The sequence below is a fragment of the Petaurus breviceps genome, unplaced genomic scaffold (genome assembly GCF_028583685.1).
Source record: "Petaurus breviceps papuanus isolate PSGF00001 unplaced genomic scaffold, PetGlider_PUasm1.0 207, whole genome shotgun sequence".
NCBI classification, from domain to species: Eukaryota; Metazoa; Chordata; class Mammalia; order Diprotodontia; family Petauridae; genus Petaurus; species Petaurus breviceps.
The window spans coordinates 31243559-31264230 of record NW_027185850.1 but is presented as its reverse complement, the minus strand read 5'-3'; the positions used below and the strand labels follow the sequence as shown (position 1 = coordinate 31264230).

Sequence of the window (20672 nt, the reverse complement as noted above, 5' to 3'; positions counted from 1 at the left end):
CCCCCGACGTAAGGAGTGTTCCCTGGGGAAGGAGGAACAGCTCCCAGACTTATTTCAAGTGTCTTTAGTGAAGTACAGAGAGAAAATGAAGTCGTTCTTTCTCCTCTCCCCCAGGGAAGGCTCTGCTTTCCAGTTATCCAGCAGAGAAAATGACTTTTTGGAAACCCTTTAAGGACCATTCTGTTACCAAGTTAATAAGCATTTCATTTCACTCAATCAGCAAGCATTTATTTATTAGGCTCTAAGCTCTTACTCTGTGCTAGGCATTGGGGATGCAAAGTAGGGCACAAACAGCCCCTTCCCTGGGAAGTCCTCTTTCCAGTGGGGGTGAGTGACAATGGGCAGACCACCAGGGACCACCAAGATCCCTACCCCAAGGAGACAGGTGGTAATCTCAGGGGAGAAGATTGGACCTGCCTTCAGCCACCTTGAGTCCTACCCCTGCCCAGACCAAAGCCCTGGGTAGGCCCTGCTTTTCAGTGGAGTTAGTGCCAGCTGGAACCTTTTACTCCAAGGCTTGGGCAGCCCACGAGGCTGGATCCCTTTCCCCTCTGTGCCCCAGCGCCTGGCAGTGGCCACAGAAGAACAGGGAGCACAGAACTGCGACTGATGTTATGAAGTGAATGAGGGGGAGCGATACCTCCTCCCTGGGCTCCATGGAACCAGTGCCTGCTGGGGCTGCTGTCCTGCCAAGAGATCGGAGGCCTGCAGGGAAGGCCTTCTCATGGCGTCTGTGCCCCCAGCACCCGTGCTTGGCCTCCCCTCCTGGGCCTCCTTTGCTTGTTCCTCATTCCTGGATCTTTTCTGAAGAGGGCTTGGGACCCAGGGCAAGGAATTCAAGAACAGGGGATGGCATAGAATTAAACAGGCTCACCAAGGGGTTGCAATAGGAAAGGGAAGCCAGGGCAGCACCCGTTACCTGAGAAATGTATGATGGAGGCAGAGGCAGAGTCTAGACATGGTGAATGGAGCAAGGGGGATGAGCTCCACCACTGTGACTGGTCAGTCAGCAAGCATTTATTACTACTGCTATGTGCTAGGCACTATGTTCAGCATGAGGGATTGGGGAAGGAAATAAGCACTGATGCAGCACCCACAATGTGCCAAACACTGTGAAGCACTTTTTACAAATATTACTTCATTTGGTACTCACAATAACCCTGGGAGGTAAGTACTGTTATTATCCCCGTTTTACAACTGGAAGAACTGAGACAAACAGGTTAAGTGCCTTTCCCAGGGCCACATGGCTAGTAAATGTCTGAAGCCAGATTTGAATTCAAGTCTTCCTGATCCCAGGCCCGGCACTCTAGCCACTGTGCCACCAGTCTGTACAAAGACAGGCAAAAGACAGTGAGTGAGGGGTAAAGATATAAGGTGTGGCCAGGGATGCATATCCTCAGGGGCAGGGGCCAGGTCTCCTAGAATGGAAAGAGAGTGAGAAGCGACCTAAAATGAAGGGAAGTTGGCTAAGGGTGGCTCAGGAATTCCAAAGGGCACAGTAGAAAAGGCAGGCAGACCTGAAGTGGGCTCTGGAAGGGGCAGGACTGAGGTAGATGGGGAAATGTTAGGCAATGGGCCGCTGGGGATCCAGCATCCCAGGGATCAGGAAAGGAGACTGCCAGTTGAGGCCCCTGCCAACTAGCTGCTGGCTGGGAAGGTGAGATCAGCTCAGGCTTTCGGAGCTGTTTGTAGAGATGTGGCCAACAACGGAGAGCCGTGCAAAGGTGGCCCCAAAGTGAGTCATGGCAGAAAAGCTGAAGAACCCAAGGGGCCTCCTGGTCAAGAGGGCTAAGTGACCAGGTAGGGAGGGGTCCAGCCCTCTCCTCCAATCCCTGGAGACCTACCTGAGCCTTAGTTTCCTCTCTAAACTCTGGAGGTACACCTGGTGTGTCTGAAGCCCCTACCCACTGAGAGTCTGTGACTTCCTGAGGCAGCCCCTTCCTCTTGGAGATGGTGCTCATTGTTAGGAATCATCTTCTTCCATTCAGCTTCAGTGTCTCTCCCTGGACCCTCACTCCAGTACTCCTTCACTGTACCTTTGTGAGGAACTAAGAGACAAGGCAGACTGGTGTACAGAGTGGCCCCAGGGGCACCAGCCCTTCCCTTCTGCCCCTCACTCGGAGCTCCAGGCCTCCTGCTCTTTGCCCTATAGCCTGGCAGAAATCAGAACTCAGGCCAATAAGAACTGGAAATGGAGGGGATGCCCGTCAGGTGGGGCATGGCTGAACAAGTCGTGGTATACGAATGTAATGGAATACTATTGTACTATAAGAAATGATGAGCAATCGGATTTCAGAGAAACTTGGAAAGACTTATATGAACTGATGCTGAGTGAAGTGAGCAGAACCAGGAGAACATTGTACACAGTAACAGCAGCATTGTGTGACAACTGACTTTGATAGCCTTAGCTCTTCTCAGCAATGCAGTGATCTAAGACAATTCCAAAGACGTGATGGAAGATGCCATCCACATCCAGGGAAAGAGCTATGGAGTCTGAATGCAGATCGCAGCATACTATTTGCTGTCTTGCTCTGTTTTTTGTTTCTTCTTTCTTGTGGTTCCTCCTGTTGGTTCAAATTCTCCTTTACAACATGACTAATGTGGAAATATGTTTAATATGAATGTATGTGTGGAAACTATATCAGATTGCATGCCGTCTTGGAGTAGAGGGAGGGAAGAGAAGGGGAGAAAATTTGGAACTCAAAATCTTATGGAAGTGAATGTTGAAAGCTAAAAATAAATAAATCAGTTAATATTAAAAAAAACCTCAGGCCAAAAACCTGGCTACCTACCCACCCACCTGCCTGCCTGTCTGCCCCTTGATAGCCTCTCTCTGGCACTGTGGACTTTCACAAGCCCTTTGAGAAGAGAGCTCTTGGATTTGGCTAATGCCTGACTTTTGTCAAAGCCCAGCTTTCCTCATATCTCAGTCCCATATCTGAGCCTAGGTTTTGTGAACTCTCTCTCCCATGTCCCATCTTGGGAGCCTGGGCTGCTTCTACTGTAAGCAGGAACAGACGGGGGCACTCCATCCACTACAATGCCTCTCTTCCTCTCACTTGTCTCTCTCCCTTTGTACTTTCTTCTCTTTCTCCTTCCTCTCTTTTCTCCCCCTCTCCCTTTCTTCCCCTCCATGTCTTCCTTTTTCCCTATTTCTTCCTTCCCTCTCTCTCCCTTCCTGTCTCTCCTGCCCCCTGCTCCTCTTCCCCCTCCCTTTTCCCTCTCTCCCTCCTTTGCTGTCTCTCCCGCCTTCCCTGTCCTCCTCCTTCTTTTCTCTTCTTCATTCCCCCAGAGCCTTACCCTCCCTTTTATGGAACAGATGCTTGCCCTTGAAAGGCTGGAGGCTGGCTTCTCTTTATTCTCTTGCTCAGAGGCTCCTGGTCTGTTCCCTATATGTGAGCTTTGCCTTGGTAAAATGCAGTCTCAGTGGCTTTCTTAATCCAAAGCTTCCTCCTTGTCAAGCTGTTGTGGCTGCCTGCATGTCTGGCTGCAGCCTAGGACCTAGATGTTGGGGTTGGTGCCTTGAGCCAGGCCTCAGCCATGTAGGATACTGAATTCCCAGAATAGCTTACCTGGAAAGTCCTGTGGAGGGCTTTAGTCAAGCCTGCACTTGAACAGGAATCCCCCATGGCACCCCAACCCGATGGATACCCCACCTCAGCTTGAAGAGTGGCCAGGACAGGGAGCTCACTAGCTGCCAGATCAGTCCATTCCCCTGGGGGGGCAGCTCTGGTTGTTAGAGCAGACCTCCGCTTGGGATCCTGTTGGCCTTGGCTTCCTAGATTGGGTTTTCTTGTCTTGGTCATCCATGTTCCCTGTATCAGCATTTGGCTAAACAAATCACCCCCTGTTAAGCAGATCTAAGTGTGGAAGGAAAAGACTGGTCCTGGATCCTGGGTCATCCCTCTTCCTCCCCTTGCTGGTATCCTGAGACAAGAAGTGTGTGTATGTGGAGGTGGCAGGACTCTTGTGTCAGAGCCCAGGGCCAACACCAGGCTTCTTTGGTCACCATGTGCATGGAGACAGGAGGCAGAGTACACAAGTATATACTCTAGTCCTGTGATGTCCCCGTGATCCCATTGATTCAGGAATTCCCTCCCATGATGTAGATTGCAGCCTGTGTCCTCCCAAAAGTTAGCCTCAGAGGAACCATGCAACATGTGAGGACCCGTGGGGAAGGGAGCCCTCTGGCCACCCACCTCTTATGATGATCTTCCACTTGCCGTATGATCAGCTGCCTTCTCTTCCTGTCACACGGTTCTGTGATGGTGTCCTTTATTCCTGTTTCCCTTTAGTTTTCCATTGACTTTGTGTAGCAGTTCTCACTGACTGTGGGCTTCTCTCTCCAACCCTCTGGCTGATGCTCATCTTTAAAAACTGTTGTGTTCCGTATCTCAGTAATGTACAGCAGCACCAGTAGTTTTAGTCCTGAAAAGATGGCCCTCAGGTTGGGGGCAAGAACAATGCTTTGCACTTCTCAAAAGCAACCCAGCCTACTACTGTCATCCTGCTTTTAAGCTCTGTCCATGTTAGATACACACATTGTTGGACAGGCTCAATGGGGCATCCATCCAAATGTGTGCTGAGCTCTGGGCAACAGACATCTTCATCCGCTTGGTCTTTCCTGTGTGGATGGAAACTCCTCTGTGTGGGTCCAGATCTCTTCCAGGAGTCTCTATGGGGTTCTGGGGTATGATGTATTTATACTGTGTCATCTGCAAACAGCAGTGTCAGGGAGGCCCCACCGTCCACAAGGATTCAGCCCCAAGTCTAGGTTGAAGAGAAATGAGGAAGTGTCATGAAGAGATTCTGGAAAGATGGGCTGGAGCCAGCTTGTAAAAGCCCTTAAACAGCAAACTGAAAAGTCTGCATTTTATCCTAGAGTTAAGAGGGAGTCCCTGGGACCTGGTCAGTTTTCTTCTGTGATTTCCTGAAATGTCATGTTCAGATTCTTTTGGTTTTTTTCTCAATTTTCTGGGATGTTAATAATTCTGAGATTGCTATTTCAGCTTACCCTGTAGGTTAGTCTCTTGACTTTGAATATGCTTCCAACTCTTCCAATTTCTTTTTAAAAATGTTACTGATGCTTGTTGTTTTTATACCATAGTCATTTAAGAAAAGTAATTATGCAAACCCAAAGTATACAGTGTAGGCAACATTCTCACCCGCTGTGCCCCACCTCTCTCCAGAGAGTAGAGAAGTGCTCTTCATGTGTTAGCTAAACCTTATCTTAATCTTAATCAAAGTTTGGTTTCTGTCAGTGAACAGGATTTACAAAGCACTGGCCTCTTCCTCCTCTTCCTATTTCTTCTCTTTGTCCTCCTGATTAAATGAAGTAGACGTGGTACAAAGGCTGCCAGACCTCTGATAGATATGGGAATTGAGGCTCAGAGTGTTTAGATGCTTTGTTCAGGGCTAGAGCCAGGATTGGAACCCGTGCCTTTCCTGACTCCGTCCCTTCTACTCTCAGGAGAATTCAGGGATTTCTCTGCCCGAGGATCGGGACTGATGTGTTGAGTCTGTGGATGGTTGAGTGTCTCACTCCTTTCTCTCTCTTGGTCATTGTAGTGACCGCTTCTGTCCAGCCTCCCTTTTTCTCCCCTTTGATCTTTTCCTCCCCGAGTTCTGCCTGCATTTAGTCTTGGGATTTTCTGGCCAGCCGTCCTTGCCCCCTCCTTCAGAAAGGTCATTTCTCTGTTGGGCCTTTGGTTCTGCTGTGATGGCTTGTAACTTGTTCTGGAGGATTCAACAGTTTGGGTCAGCACTCAGCTCTTCTTGGCTCATTTAATTTGATGTTGATTTTAGTTTCCCGTGAGGCATTTGTAGTTTTTCTTCTCTTTTGTGCATTACTTAATGAGAGATATTCAAAGCAGCTGACAGGGTCCTCTCACTCTACTGATCTAAGGAGCTTACAACTAAGACATCCCATCAGGCTTACAGGACAACTACCCCACTGAGACAAGGGTGTGGGTTTGTGTGGACACCAGTGAGAGCCCCAGCAAACCCCCTCCCCTCATCCTGTTACCGGCCTCCTTGGCCTTATTAATTCTCATTTCAGATTCCAAAGGGTCTGTTCTGATATTTTCTCATAAAATCATAGGAATTTGTCTCAAACAGCTTATTCTCATAAACTGAAACAAACATCCACGTTGCTGGCTCCACAGTTTATTAGCAGCGTAACAAGCAACAAAAGGTATTAATCAGTTGAGTTTTAAATGTTTACGCTGTCATATTTAAATACCTCAACAATGTATCACAGTGAGAAAGATTGCAATCAGAGTCCCTTCTAAATATTCACTGTAACTGCAGAATTCTTAACTCTGGAAATGGAGGATTTCAAAGACTCTCCAGAATTCTCCTCAAGGTATCTCTGCCCTGGCACAAGAGCTAAACGGCCTCTGAGGGGAGAAGTTTCCCTAGTCTTTTCTCTCTGTCCTCAGCCCCTCCTGAGTGGGCAGTCTGCACCCTCTCTCCCACATATATATCTAGGAAGAAGATTCAGAGTCTGTGCGAGAATAAAGCTCCTGCTCACACTAGTGAGACAAGTACCCAGCTAACTGCAGAGCCCTGGGCCTGCAGAATTGGAAGGGATCTCGGAGGTCAGCTAGCTCAGCGTCTTCCCAAATTGTGATTACCAAATGCACATCACTGAGTGATCAGCCAGAGCCTTCTTAAATACCTTCAGTGATGTGAAGATCACTACCAGTTGAGTACATTGCAGTTTTGGATATCTTTACTTGTAAAAAAAAAATATTTCCTTGTGTTGAGTCAAGCTGTAACACCATGCAGCTTCTCCCTCTTGGTCTCACGGCTGCTCCCCAAGGCCAAGAAGAAAACATCTAACCCTTCTCTATCTGGCTGCCATTCGTATACTTGGAGACTGGCAACGTGTTTTCTTCACATCTTCTCTTGTGTCTTCCTTTATGCTTTAACTCCTGGACCCCAGGGCTTAGAGACACATCTCCACTACAACTACAATGTTTATGAATAGTCTATAACCCACTGGGGAAACACTGACACTTAACTAAGCACAAAGAACCATGTAGAAAATGAATGGCTAATTAAAGATCTGGAGGTCTAAGTGGACCACAAGCAGTATGAGGCAGCAGTGGGAAGTGGTAGCCCCCCGCCAAAATCTGATGGGATCTTGGGCTGCACTGAGAGGGGTGCAGCATCCAAGAAAGGGAAAGTGAGAGTCCCATTGTCACCTGCCCATATCAGACCTCATGTAGACTTTTGGGTTCAGTCGGTCAGCAAGTGTTTATTAAGCACCTGCTGTGGGCCAAGCACTGTATTAAGCCCTCAAGTCCCTGCCCTCAAGGAGCTCTTGCTCTAATTGGGGACACTGCGGACAAATGACTATGTACATGAGAGGCATAATAACAGTAATAAAAAATAACATTTCTCTAGTGCTTTCAGGTTTGCAAAGGGTTTTACAGGCATTATCTCCTTTGGCTGTATATGCACCATAAATTCTGGGCCTCCCAGTTTTAAAAGAACATTGCTCAGCAATAGAGTCCATGAGGAGGGCAGCCAGAGTGGTAGAGGCCCTCTCTAGTGGTAGAGCACCCCTTGGCGCTCTGGTCCCCTTCCCACCTTCCTTTTGTATGTTGTTTTCTCCATCAGATGGGAAGCTTCTTGAGGACAGGTACTATGTTTGTTTTTTCTTATATGTACCCTCAACTCTTAGCACAATGCCTGGCACACAGTAGGCACTTAATATATAAATGTTTATTCAATTGAACTATTGAAAGCTAGAGCTGTTTTTATTTTGTCTTTGTACACTCAGTACCAAGCACAGGATCAGGTATCAGATTAATGTTTGTTAAGTGAATCTGTGTTGTTCATATAGCTGCAGAGCTGGGGGCCTTTTCCCCTGGGACCTAGGGAGACAATGGGTCTGTGATGTGGGGTCTAATGGATGCTCTATCAAAGACAAGAGCCCAAAGCTCAGCCAGACATCTGGAGTGGCCTTCGACGTTCTCATAAGCCTATGGCATTTCAGAGTTGGGACTGACAGTGAAATGCTCCCTGTTCAGAAACTCTTGTGGTTTGGGTTACAGATGGCCTGGGGGTCCCGCGCTCGTGCAGGGTCTGCTGTGGGGGGTGACTCAGTCAGCCTAACACTCCCCCTATTCTTCTCCTACACAGGCAGCAGCTCATGGCAGTGGCATTTTAATTGAGGAATGGCCTTGACTTTGCCTGTTTGTTGTAAGAAGGAACTGTGTATTCTGGGGCCAGAGGGGGCACTTCTTTGTGGTGGAGGCCTTCTGGGCCCTGTTGCCTGGGTTAGAGCACCCAGGATGCCAGGATGAGAAGAGGAGGGAGTTGGGCCAGCCTCATCCCTTCCACCACCTCTGGGGGGAGCTAAAGTTGGCTGGCCCCAGGCCTCTGGCTCTGGCTGCATGTCCAGCCTGGCAAGTATGTGCCCAGCACTGTGGGAGACAAGGGCTCCACTGAGACAGACCTCTGTCTTCCACATGTCTTCCCTCAGATGCAGGGATAAGGTTAAGTGGCCAACAAAGAAGGCATCAGGGACCCATCCGTCTTCTCTGGTGCAGTATATAGAGGTCAGGAAGACCTAGGTTGAAATCAAACTGCAGACATTTAGCTGTGTGATCCTGGCATGTCATCTGCTTGCTGCCTGCTTTAGTTTCCTCAACTGTATATTGGGGATAATAATAGTACCTATTTTTCAGAGTTGTGAGGATCAAATGAGATACTTGTAAAATTCTTCTCACAGTGCCTGGAACATAGTAGGCATTTAATAAATGCTTTCTTCCTTTTCATTCCCCTTTCCTGTGGCAGTTTTTCACTCCCAGAGGCCCTGGCTGTGTTTGTCCACACAACAGCAGCATCTTCCTGTGCCCCACTGGAGAGAGCCATAGTGAGGTGTCTGGGTGTCTGAGAATGCCACACTGGTTTGCTGGCCTCTGGCCCTCAGGAGGACTCCCAGAGGCCTCTGGCTCTGTCTGTCCATATGATGTCAATGTCCTCACAGGTCCCATTGAAGAAACCAATGCCAAATTGTGGGAGTTTCCATGGCTTCTTTGTGAACTGAGGCAAAGAGGCTGCTGCCCAGTGGTTATGTCTAGAGGAGGCATGCTGGGATCCTGTCACAGGAAAGGACTTTGGTCTGATATGAGCCACTTTTATCCTGGCAGGGCTCCTGTCCCTGGTCTACGGAAGTAGTTATCACCACTCCCATGGACTCAGATCTATAGGGACATCAGACATCCTCAGCTAAGCATCCCAGCAGCTGATTGTTGGGAAAACTCATGGCTCCTGAAATGTGGTCCCCGTTCAAGAGCAGTAGCCCCTTGGGGCTGACTCCTCAATCCTTCCTGTTGCCCTATAAATTGCCACCTTCTTCTGCTGCAGCCGTTCACATTCACTGCAGTAGAAACAGTGTTGGCTAGGACCTAAAATCTTGTTTCTTGTGATCTTGGGGGCAGTTCCCTTCATCTCCCTGGGCCTTTGTTTCCCCCTTTAGAAAGTGTCTGAGGTCAGATTTTAATTCATGCCTTCTTGACCCCAGGCAAAGTTCTCTGTCCACTACTCCTGACTGCTGGAAAGGTGGTGAACCTCCTGTCATTGGAAGTATTTAAATAGAGACCAGGTGACTGCTTGTTAGGGATGGGGGCAAATGGTTGATCCCTTGGCATGGTACTTCAGAATCCCTCACTAGAGGGAGGGAGGGGGCATCTCTAGCCTGGAGACAGTTCAGGACAGAAGGACCAGAGGCAGTGAGGTAGATAGAGGGAGTAGGAATCAGGACATGCTGTAGGAGATCTCAGACAGTTTCTAGATGTGGACTTGAGGAACAGTGAAGACTTTGGACCTGCTAACTCCTGACCCCTTTTCCCTCGCAGGCCTGCAGAGTTAGCGACCAAGTATGCCAACTTGTCAGATGGGGCTTGCAAGCCTGGCTACGCGTCTGCCCTGATGACAGCCATCTTCCCCAAGTAAGTGCACTCTGTTCCCCTCTGCCCCTCAGACCCACTCCCTTGGCCTGGGGCTCAGAGCCAGTGACAAGACCATCTCCTCTACCCCTGCAAGGCAACCTTTGGTGACCTCTTGGCCAGGATTTCAGCCCATAATTTGGGTAAGATGAGCCTGCCCCAGGTTGCTCTGCCCACTGGGCCTTCTACCCTGTGGCCTAAAGCCTCTACTGGCAGTTCCCCTCCCCAGGCTTGGCAGGATGTGAATAAAAACTATGGTGACGAGGTTGGAGCCCGGATGGGCAGCCCAGGAGGTGAGGTGCCCATGGCTACAATGAGAAACTGCCCAAGCTCTGGCTGATGGGACTTTCTGGTCAAGCCTTGTTCACATGAGGTCTGGAAGGAGAGACTGCTCTGTCCCTGAAAACAGTCTCCCCTGAAAGCAACTTGAGGATGGGGGTCAGGGGGCCCAGTCTGTCTGAGGGTGGCTGACTCAGCTCAGCCCACTCAGTCTTCTTCCAGAGCTCCTTCTGGGTCCTCATCTGCCTGTCTGGCCATGGAGCAGGGCAGAGGACAGGGGGTAAGGAGCACCGTTTGCTCTTTCCTAGGGGGAGCAGCCTTGGATTCCTGGCTCCTGGTAGCGGTCACTTTAAGTGGATCCAGCAGAGAGAGGGCTAGTTCAAGAGAATTAGGGACAAGAGCATGGAAGTGTATCCCCTGCCAGCCTGTGGAGGTGGGAGGGAAGAGGGCTCTGTGTCTGGTCTTGGCTCATCCTGGGCTGTGACTGCTGGCTGGTTGACTGTGCCCGATGCCATTTCTTGGGCCCTGGAGGCAGAGGAGACCTGTCCTCACTGCTGTTTCTCTACTTCTCTGCTGGTTCTTGTGTCCATATGGGTTTGGGAGAGACTGTCTAAGCCCCTTGCTCTTGTGCATAGGTCAGGAGTCGGATGACCTGGGTAGACATTATTGTATCTTCTACCAGCTTGGTTTGGCAAGTGTGAGCCACGTGCATTTGTGATCAGTCCAGCCTGGGGCACTAGTGGTACTTGCATAGGTCCATGGCACAGAAAGCTTCCTTGGGCCCATTGGCCTCCTATGTCTAGGGCAGCCCTGCCTGTCATTGCCCAGGGATTTGGGCCTCCAAGCCCTCTCCTGTTGGGCTCCTTGGCTGCACCTCCTGTGTGCTGTTGGTTGTGGATGTCTTGACAGCTGCCTGGTGCAGATGGTCTTTGTGAGGACTAGTCTGAGGCCTGTTCTCCAGGGACTCCAGGGTAGATGGGAAATGGGGTGGGGGCAAGTCCAGATTCAGATTCCTTGAGGAGTTCGGGGCCACAATGGCCACGGAGACCCTCTCACCCTCAGCATCCATGTTCCTGGAGCTCTGGCATTAAGGCTGCCCATGTGTGCTTGTGGCCTCAACTGAACAGCCACATATCATGTATCACCTGGCTGACTGGAGGTGGAGGGAAAAGTGATCCCTGCCCCAGGCCTGCTCCCCAGCTGCCAGGATGGCGCAGCTACTGAGCCAAGGAGCAAGCAGGGAAGAGGAGCTGGGCCTGCTAGCTGGACTGAGAGAACAGGGAGCACCTTGTCCTTCCTGGCCCAGGAAAGTGATAGGGGGCCAGAGGCACAGCCCTACAGACGCCTCAGCCAGGAGGCGAGCTCCACTGCTGGGCCAACAGTGAGCTCAGTGCCTTGTCAGGCACTGGGGAGTGGGGGAAGCCAAAGTAACCAGGTAGCCCTTCTCCGAGCTCCAGTGAACACAAGACTCACAAGTAGGCCAAGAAGACCCAGAACCACCCCCACACCCTGGGCCTTCTATGCCATGGCCAGCCCCCAACTGTAGGCTGGATGCTCAGGTCTCACTCTGGATTCTTGTAATAGCCATAGCAGCCATCTAGTTTCCTTTTATAAAAACAGTGCAATCAAAGTAAGAAAAAGGGAGAGAAGGGAAGGGAGAAGGGATGGGGGGGAGAGAAGGAGGGAGGGGGAAGGAGAGGGAGAGAAAGTGGGAGGAGAAAGACAAAGAGAGAGAGAGAGGGAGGAGCAAAATAGGGAAAGGGAGAAGGAGAAGAAAGAAAAGAAGAAAGAGGTTCTTGAGGACTCATTTCTTATCTTTTCTCTCTAAAATATGGCCAGGGATTGGGGAGGGGAATTTCTTTTTCCTACCAAGTAGAAGCACATGACAGGGGCAGGTGTGTGTTCACATAGCCTGAGAAGGAAGGCAAGGACAGCGGTTCCTGAAGCCCTATCTCCTGTGGCACTGGGGGTAGACTGAGTTCTCTTGAGTGGAATGGTCTTGTCCTCAGGCTTGCTAGCCAAAAGGGGAGATTTCTGGGGCTGTTCCATTTTGCAGCTGACTCCAAAATTTCCTGAATTCAGGTCTGGGCAGGAAGATTTCTCCAGGTGGGCACCTTGGAGGGTGAAAAGAGTGACTTCGCCTGGCTTCTGTCTAGTGTCCTGCTGCTAGTACAAGTTTTCTGGGCATCTGGGGGCACAGAGGGTGGAGTACTGGGCCTGGAGTTAGGAGAACCTGAGTTCCAGTTCACTTGAGTGTGGGGTTCACTAGAACCTTGTGATCTTTTTCAGGTGACATGTTGTCACCACAGCAGCCTAGGACAGAGCAGCTTGGACCAAAGGGCAAGTCAGACTTCCCTTGGCCCTCTACAGCTCTCTGAGCCCAGACTCTGCTTTATCCTGTCCAGCTATCTGCCAGGTAACCTGAGCCTGGCCATCTTCCTCTCTCCCCTCTTTTGCTTTCCACCTCTTGCCTTTGCTCTGGGAATAGTAATCAAACTGATAGGAAGGAAGGAAAGGAAAGGAAGCCCCATTTTTCTTTTCACTGCCCCTGACTCCCCACTTCCCTCTACTTGTCACTTCTCTGTTAAAATGTCAGCTCTCTGAGGGCAGGGATTGTCTTGCAGCCCCAAAGTCTAGCCTAGTGCCTGATGCCTCATAAATGCTTGTAGAGGGATTGATTGAATGCTCTTGTGAAGTTAGGTTTTTGGACTAGATATTTCACCATGGGTAGAGGCTCCTATAGAAAAGCAATAAACAGGCCAAAATGGTAGAGTGGAGGCAGGAACTCACCAAAAAAAGGTCAGGGTGAAACAATTTTCCAGCCCAAGACAACGTAGGAAGTTGTCAGGAAAACTAGGTTGCACCAGGGTGATGGCTGACTGTGGAGCACAGTACAGGCAGTGTCTCAGCAACACCAGCTTGAAGCTTGAGACAGTGCCCCCTTCACCCCAAGAGTAGAGCCCAATTTCTTTTTCTTTTTGGAGGACAGTTGGAGTTAAGTGACTTATCCAAGATCACATGGCTAGTGTTAAGTATCTGAGGCTGGATTTGAACTCAAGTCCTCTTGACTCTAGGGCCAGTGCTCTATTCACTGTGCCACCTACCCGCCCTGTAGAGCCCAATTTTAACATAAAGTTAAAAAATAGACTGGAAAAATGAGCAAACAGTAAAAAAGAACCTGACCATAAAAAGTTACTTTGATGACAGAGAAGATCAAGACACAAACTGAGAAGACAGTAATATCAAAACAGCTACAAACAAAGCCTCAGAGGTAAAAAAAAATTTAAATTAGATATAAAACCTAACAAGAATTCCTGGAAAAGCTCAAAAAGGATTTAAAAAAACAAATAAAAAAATAAACATGAAAGAGAAGTCAGGGATTCGATAAGGTTAAGCTATTTGCATACCTACATGGAAAGATGATACTTGTAAAGCCTAAGAACTTTATTATTATTATTAATTTAATCATTATTAGGACAGTTAGAAGGAATATGTAGAGACAGAGAGCACAGTTGTGAACTGAATTTAATGGGATGATCTAAAATAAATCCTCCAGACCAAGGAATGAGAAAGAGGGATGCACTTGGAGAAAGGGGAAGGAGAAGAAGTGAAAATTATCTCACATAATGGGGTGCTCAAAGAAGAGGTTTTACAGTGGAGAGGAAAATGGGAAGGTTGTGGGAAATGCTCGAACATTACTCTTATTGGAATTGGTTCAAAGAGGGAATAACCCACACAAGTTAGGTATGGGCATTGGGTAATCTTTCTTTTTTTTTATCTAGCAATCTTTCTTACCCAACAGGGAAGAAGGAGGGAAAGGGGATAAGAGAAAGAAGGGGCTAATCGAAGGGAGGCATAGATCTGAGAAGGGACAGGGTAAAAAGAGAGAGAGGGAAAGGATAAATGGGGAAAAAACAGGATGGAGGGAAATATGCAGTTAGTGATCATAACTGTGAATGTCAGTGGGATAGACTTACCACATAAGACACACAACTGAAGCAGAGAAACACACAGAGGATACAGGTAAGAGGGCTAGAGCTGAATTTATTGGGCTTTAGCTGAGGTTAAAAAACAATGCTGGGGTAGCCATCATGATCTCAGACAAAGCAAAAGCAACAATAGAACTGATTCAAAGAGAAGAGCAGGAAAACTACATTTTGCTAAAAAGTCATAGAAAATGTAGTAATAACGATATTAAACACAAATGCACCAGATGGCATAGCATTTAAATTCTTAAAAGAAAAGTTAAATGACATATAGGAGGAAATAAGCAGTAAAATTCCATTACTTTCCCCACTCAGAAATAAATAAATCTAACCCTAAAATATAAAAAAAAAACTAAGGAGATGAATAGAAATTTAGAAAAGTTAGAAATGATGGACCTCTAGAGAAAATTGAATGAAAATAGAAAGGAGTTTACCTTTTTCTCAGCTGTACATGGCACATTTACAAAAATTGACCCTGTATTATAGCCTAAAAACGTTACAATCAAATGCAGAAAAGCAGAAATCTTAAATTCATCCTTTTCAGATCATAATGCAATAAAAATTACTTTAAAAAATGGCCATGCAGACATAGATTAAGAATTAATTGTAAATTAAATAATCTAATCCTAAAGAATGATCTAATAATCTAGTCCTAAAGAACACATCATAGAAACAATAAATAATTTTTTTAAAGACAATGAGAACAGTGAGGCGACATGCTAAAATTTATGGAATGAAGTCAAAACAATATTTAGGGGAAAACTAATATCTCTAAACACTTACATTAATAAAATAGATAAAGAGAAGATCAATGAATTGGACATGTGATTTTTTAAAAAAAATATTAGAAAAAGAACAAATTAAAAATCCCCAATTAGTCACCATTGGAAATCCTGAAAATCAAAGGAGAGATTAATAAAATTTAAAGTAAGAGCTTCATTGACTAATAAATAAAATTGGAAGCTGGTTTTATTGGGGGGGGGACCCAATTAAATAGACAAACCATTCATTAATTTGATTAAGATAAAGAAAGAAGGGGGCAGCTAGGTGACGTAGTGAATAGAGCACTGGCCCTGGAGTTAGGAGGTCTTGAGTTCAAATCCAGCCTCAGATACTTAACACTAGCCATGTGATCTTAGATAAGTCACTTAACCCCAATTGCCCTGCCTTCCCCCCCTCAAAAAAAAAAAAGGCAAAAGAAAGAAGAAAAGAAAATTGCCAGTATCAAAAATGAAAAGGGTAAATGCATCATGGGTGAAAATGAAATTAAAGTAATTAATAGGACCTAGTTTGCCCAGTTATATGCCAATAAATCTGATAACCCAGGTAAAATGGATACATATTTACAAAAATATAAATTGCGCAGATTAACATAAGAAGAAATAGAATACTTAAGTAACCCTACCTTAGAAAAAGAAATTGAACAAACCATCAATGAGCTCTCTAAGAAAAAAATTTCCAAAACTAGGTAGATTCACAAATGAAGTCTACCAAGTATGTCAAGAATAATTAATTCCAATACCGTATAAACTATTTGGGAAAATAGGCTAAAAAAAGAGCAACACAAATAAGGTTCTGATACCGACAGCAGGAAGAGCAAAAACAGAAAAAGCCACAGACCAATTTCTTTAATAGATATTGATGCAAAAATTTTGGATAAAATACTAGCAAAGAGATTGTAGCGACATATCACAAATGACCAAGTGAGAATTTTACTAGAAATGCAGTGCTAATTCAATATTAGGAAAATCATCAACTTAATTGACCATATCAATAACAAAAATAGCAAATAATATGATTATCTCAATAGATGCAGAAAAAGATTTTGACAAAATACATTATTTCTATTAAAAACACTAGAAAGAATATGAATAAAGGGAGCTTTCCTTAAATGATAAATGTTGTTTAGTCATGTTTGAGTCTTTGTGGCCTGATTCGAGATTTTCTTGGCAAAGATAATGGAGTGGTTTGTCATTTACTTTTCTAGCACATTTTACAGGTGAGGAAACTGAGGCAAACAAGGTTAAGTGACTTGCCCAGAGTCATACAGCTAGTGACTGGATTCAGATTTAAACTCAGATCCTTTGGACTCCAGGCTTAATGCTTTATCCACTATGCCACCTAGCTTCCCTAAATCCATCTAAAGCTGTCAGCGAGTATTATCTGTAGTGAGGATAAACTAGAAGTCTTCCCAGTAAGATCAGGGGGGGAACCGAGCATGCCCTTTGTTATCACTGTTATTCAGTATTGTACTAAAAGTGCTGGCTATGGCAATAAGAGAAGAAAAACAAATTGAAGGAATTAGAATTGTCAACAAGGGAACAAAACTATCACTCTTTGCAGAAAACATGATGAAATACTTAGAGAATTCTAGAGAATTAGCAAAAAAACTAGCTGAGATAATAATTTTGACAAAGTTGCAGGATACAAAATAAACCCACAAAAATCATCAACATTTCTATAAATTACAACAAAGCCCAACAGCAAGAGATAGAAAGAGAAATTCCATTTAAAATATCTGTAGACAATATAAAATTCTTGGCCATCTACCTGCCAAGACAAACTCAGGAACTATATAGCACAGTTACAAAACACTTTTCACAGAAACAAAAAGTCAGATCAAACAATCAGGGAAATATTAATTACTCACGTGTAGGCTGAGCCAATACAATAAAATTATAATTATGCCTAAATTAATTTGCTTATTCAATGCCACACCAATCACATTGCCAAAAAATTATTTTATAGAGCTAGAAAAAGTAATAACAAAATTCATCTGGAAGAACAAAAGGTCAAGAATATTAAGGGAACCAAAGGGAAAAAAATGTGAAGGGACGTGGCCTAGCAATACCAGATCTCAAACTGTATTATAAAGCAGCAATCATAAAAACAATTTGACACTGCCTAAGAAATAGAGTAATGGATCAGTGGAATTGATTCGGTCTGCAATACACAGTAGTAAATGATAATTGTAATCTACTGTTTGATAAACACAAAGATCCCAGGTTTTTCTGGAACAAGAAATCACTATTTGACAAAAATTGCTGGAAAAACCAGGAAGCAATTTGGCAGAAATTAGGTATAGACCAAATTCTTACACCATATACTGAGAAAAGGTCAGAATGGGTAAATGTTTTAGACATAAAGGGTAACATCATAAATTAGGGGAACATGGAATATTTTACCTGTTAGATTTAGGGATAAGGGAAGAATTCATATCCAAACAAGAGATAGAGAACAATATGGATGTAAAGTGGATAATTTTGATTACACAAAATAAAAAGATTTTGCATAAATGAAACCATTACTGCCAAGGTTAAAAGGAAAGCAGGAAACTTGTTGCAGGTTTCTCTAATAAAGGCCTTGTTTCTCAAATATATAGAGAAGTGAGCCAGATTTATAAAAATCAGAGCCATTCTTCAGTTGATAACTGGTCAAAAGATATGAACAGGCAGTTTTCAGATGGAGAAACCAAAGCTATCTTTAGTCATATAAAAATGCTCTAAATCACTGCTGATTAGAGAGATGCAAATTAAGACAACTGTGGGGCACCATCTAATACCTATCAGATTGGTTACCATGACAGAAAAGGAAAATGAAGTTGGAGAGCGTGTAGAAAAATTGGGACACTAATGCACTGTTGGTGAAGTTGTGAACTGATCCAGCCATTCTGGAGAGCAATTTGGAACTATGCCCAAAGGGCAGCCAAACTGTACATACCCTGTGACCCAGCAATACCACTACTAGGTCTGTTTACCAAAGAAGTCAGAGAAAAGGGGAAAGGACCTGTTTGTACAAAAACATTTGTAGGGGCGGCCAGGTAGCACAGTGAGTAAGAGCACTGGCTCCAGTGTTGGGATGACCTGGAGATTGAATCCTGGGCTCAGACACTTAGCACCCACCCAGAAACACCTGGCCATGTAACCTTGAGCAAGTTACTTAACCCCAATTGCTTAAAAAAAAAAATTTGTAGTAGCTCTTTTTGTGATGGCAAAGAATTGGAATCCGAGGGGATCCCCATTAATTGGGAATGGCCTAATAAATTGTATATGATTGTGATGGAATACTGTGCTGTATCATACCATAAGAAATGATGAGCAGGAGGCTTCCAGAAAAACCTGGGAAAGCTCATATGAACTAATGCTAAGTGAAGTGTTCCAAACCAAAAGAATATTATACGTAGTAATAGCAATAATGTATGATGATCAGCTGTGAACGACTTAGCTATTCTCAGCTATACAATGACCCAAGACAATTCTGAAGGACTTACAATGAAAAATGCTTTCCACCTCCAGAGAATGCAGATCAAGGCATACTTTGTAATTTTTCTTTTTTTTTTGAGGGGGGAGGGTCGGGCAATTGGGGTTAAGTGACTTGCCCAAGGTCACACGGCTAGTTTTTTTGTGTCAAGTGTCTGAGGCCAGATCCAAACCCAGGTCCTCCTGACTTTAGGGCTGATGCTCTACTCATTGTGTCACCTAGCCTCCCCCCCAGGCATACTTTTTAAACTTTGTTTTTCTTGTGTTTTTCTTCTTGGTCTATGTTTTCTTTTGCAACGTAACTAATATGGAAATATGTTTTACATGAATGTATATGTATAATCTATATCAAATTGCCTTTTCAAGGAGGGGGGCAGGGAAGGAGAGACTTTGGATCTCAAAATTTTAAAAAATGAATATTAAAATTTTTTAACATTGAGAAAAAATAAGAGAAATTACAGAAAATTAAACAGCAGAAAAGCAGTAAACAGTGAGAAAAGGCAGGAAGGTCCTCATCTGAGGTCCAAGGCCCCTACCTGGGGTAGGTTGACCTCCCAGCAGCAGAGGAGAGGCCCTGAATGATCTCACTGGGAGCAATGAGGCTCCAGCCCAGCATACCCAAGAAGAGTCAAGGATGGCTTTCTTTAGTTCCAGTCTTATCTCTGCTCATCATGGTGAGAGCACCCTGCGCAGACTGATCTGGGCACAGACACAAGAAAAGCTAAGACTTTAATCTGGCAAGATCCATTCCCAAACATCATGGCTGTGATAGTCTGCTGAGATGTAGCTTGTACCTTCCTGCCCCCGCCTGGAGTTCCCCACTGCCTGGCCTTGGCAACAGAAGCTCATAAACTCAGTGTTACCACCCCTCCCCAATCCTGTACTTGTGACTCTGACTTTTATCCCCATTAAAGCTCTTCTCATGGTGCCTTGGATACAGACCTGGCGGATAGGCACGTGGCATGGCCTAGAGCTCCTGAGAGCAATGATTTCACTAGTAGTGATGCAACTATACTTCTGTAGCACTGGGAAACCTAAGCTGGCCAAGCAGCAAGCCATTTTTAAGTGGCTAGGAGGTACCAGGAACTGGAGATTTATGTGCAGAAACAAAGCAAGCCCTGTTCTCAAGGAGCTTATACTTCAAGGGGGAGACAGTAGGCATATTTATAAGTGCAACATAGAAAAAGAGGAAGGAGCTAGGTAAGAAAGGAGCTAGTAGTTGGGGGGACCAGGGAGACTTCTTATAGGAGGTCTTCACTGGGGAAAAGCATTCCAAGTGCAGGGGATGGCTGGTGCAAAAGCTTGGACGTGGGAGACAGTAAGAAGGCTAGTTTGGCTAGTCTGGCTAGAATGCACAGATGAAGAACCAGCAAAGGAGAATGAGAAATGCTGAGACAGGCATGAGGAGAACCAGAAGACAGTGTCCTGAAGAAGACAGTGTCTATAAACAGACAAACCATGTTGACTTTGAGATGCCTGGGGAACATGTAGTTGGGATGTCTAGCCGTTGGTGTAGGACTGAATCCAGAAGAGAAAGGATGAGTGGTTATGTAGATTAAGGTTATTTGTATAGAAATGATCCCATCTGGAGCTAATGAAATCACTAAATTTTGGTAGAGAAAAGAGCCAGGGCACAGTCCTGGGCCACACCCCTGCAAAGGGGATGGGGCCTGGAGGAAGAGGCAGCAAAGGAGACAGAGAAAGAGCAGTCAGAGAGGTAGGAGGAGAACCAGGAGACAGAAGGGTCAGGAAAACCCAGAGAGGAGAGAGAAGTCAACAGTGGGAAAGGCTGCAGGGAGGTCATTCTGGCTTCAACATCACCAAGTCTGTCAACCTGTCCTCATAGGGTATGAACTCCAGGCCTTCCCTGTCTTGGTTGCCCTCCTTGATGTGGTCTTGTTTATCAGTCTCTGTCCTAAGAGGTGGTGCCTAGAACTGAGCCCAGTACCCCAAACAGGGTCCCTTCTTTGATCCTGAGAGCTCTGCCTCCTCTTACAGAGATGCCCAAGATAACCTTGGTTTTGTTGTCTGCTGTGTCTCATGATGTGACTCATACCAACTTTTCAGTGCACTAAAACTCACAGGTCTTTTTGAGACAAACAACTGTCTAGCTAATCCCTTCCCCCACTTACTTTTGTACAGTTTAATTTTTGGACCCAAGGTTAAGATTTTACATTTATTCCTAT

General features: G+C 45.6%; 1 protein-coding gene across 4 annotated transcripts in view; it reads left to right on the top strand.

Annotated features, from left to right (window-relative positions):
• The window catches only part of LOC138165065 (CMP-N-acetylneuraminate-beta-1,4-galactoside alpha-2,3-sialyltransferase), a 144542-nt gene that overhangs the window by 67567 nt on the left and 56303 nt on the right, over window positions 1-20672 (top strand). For all 4 annotated transcript variants that reach the window (XM_069093179.1, XM_069093178.1, XM_069093176.1 and 1 more), the window contains one exon: window positions 9873-9965. In XM_069093179.1, coding sequence (XP_068949280.1) covers window positions 9873-9965 — 93 coding nt within the window. The remainder of the gene's footprint in view (window positions 1-9872; window positions 9966-20672) is intronic.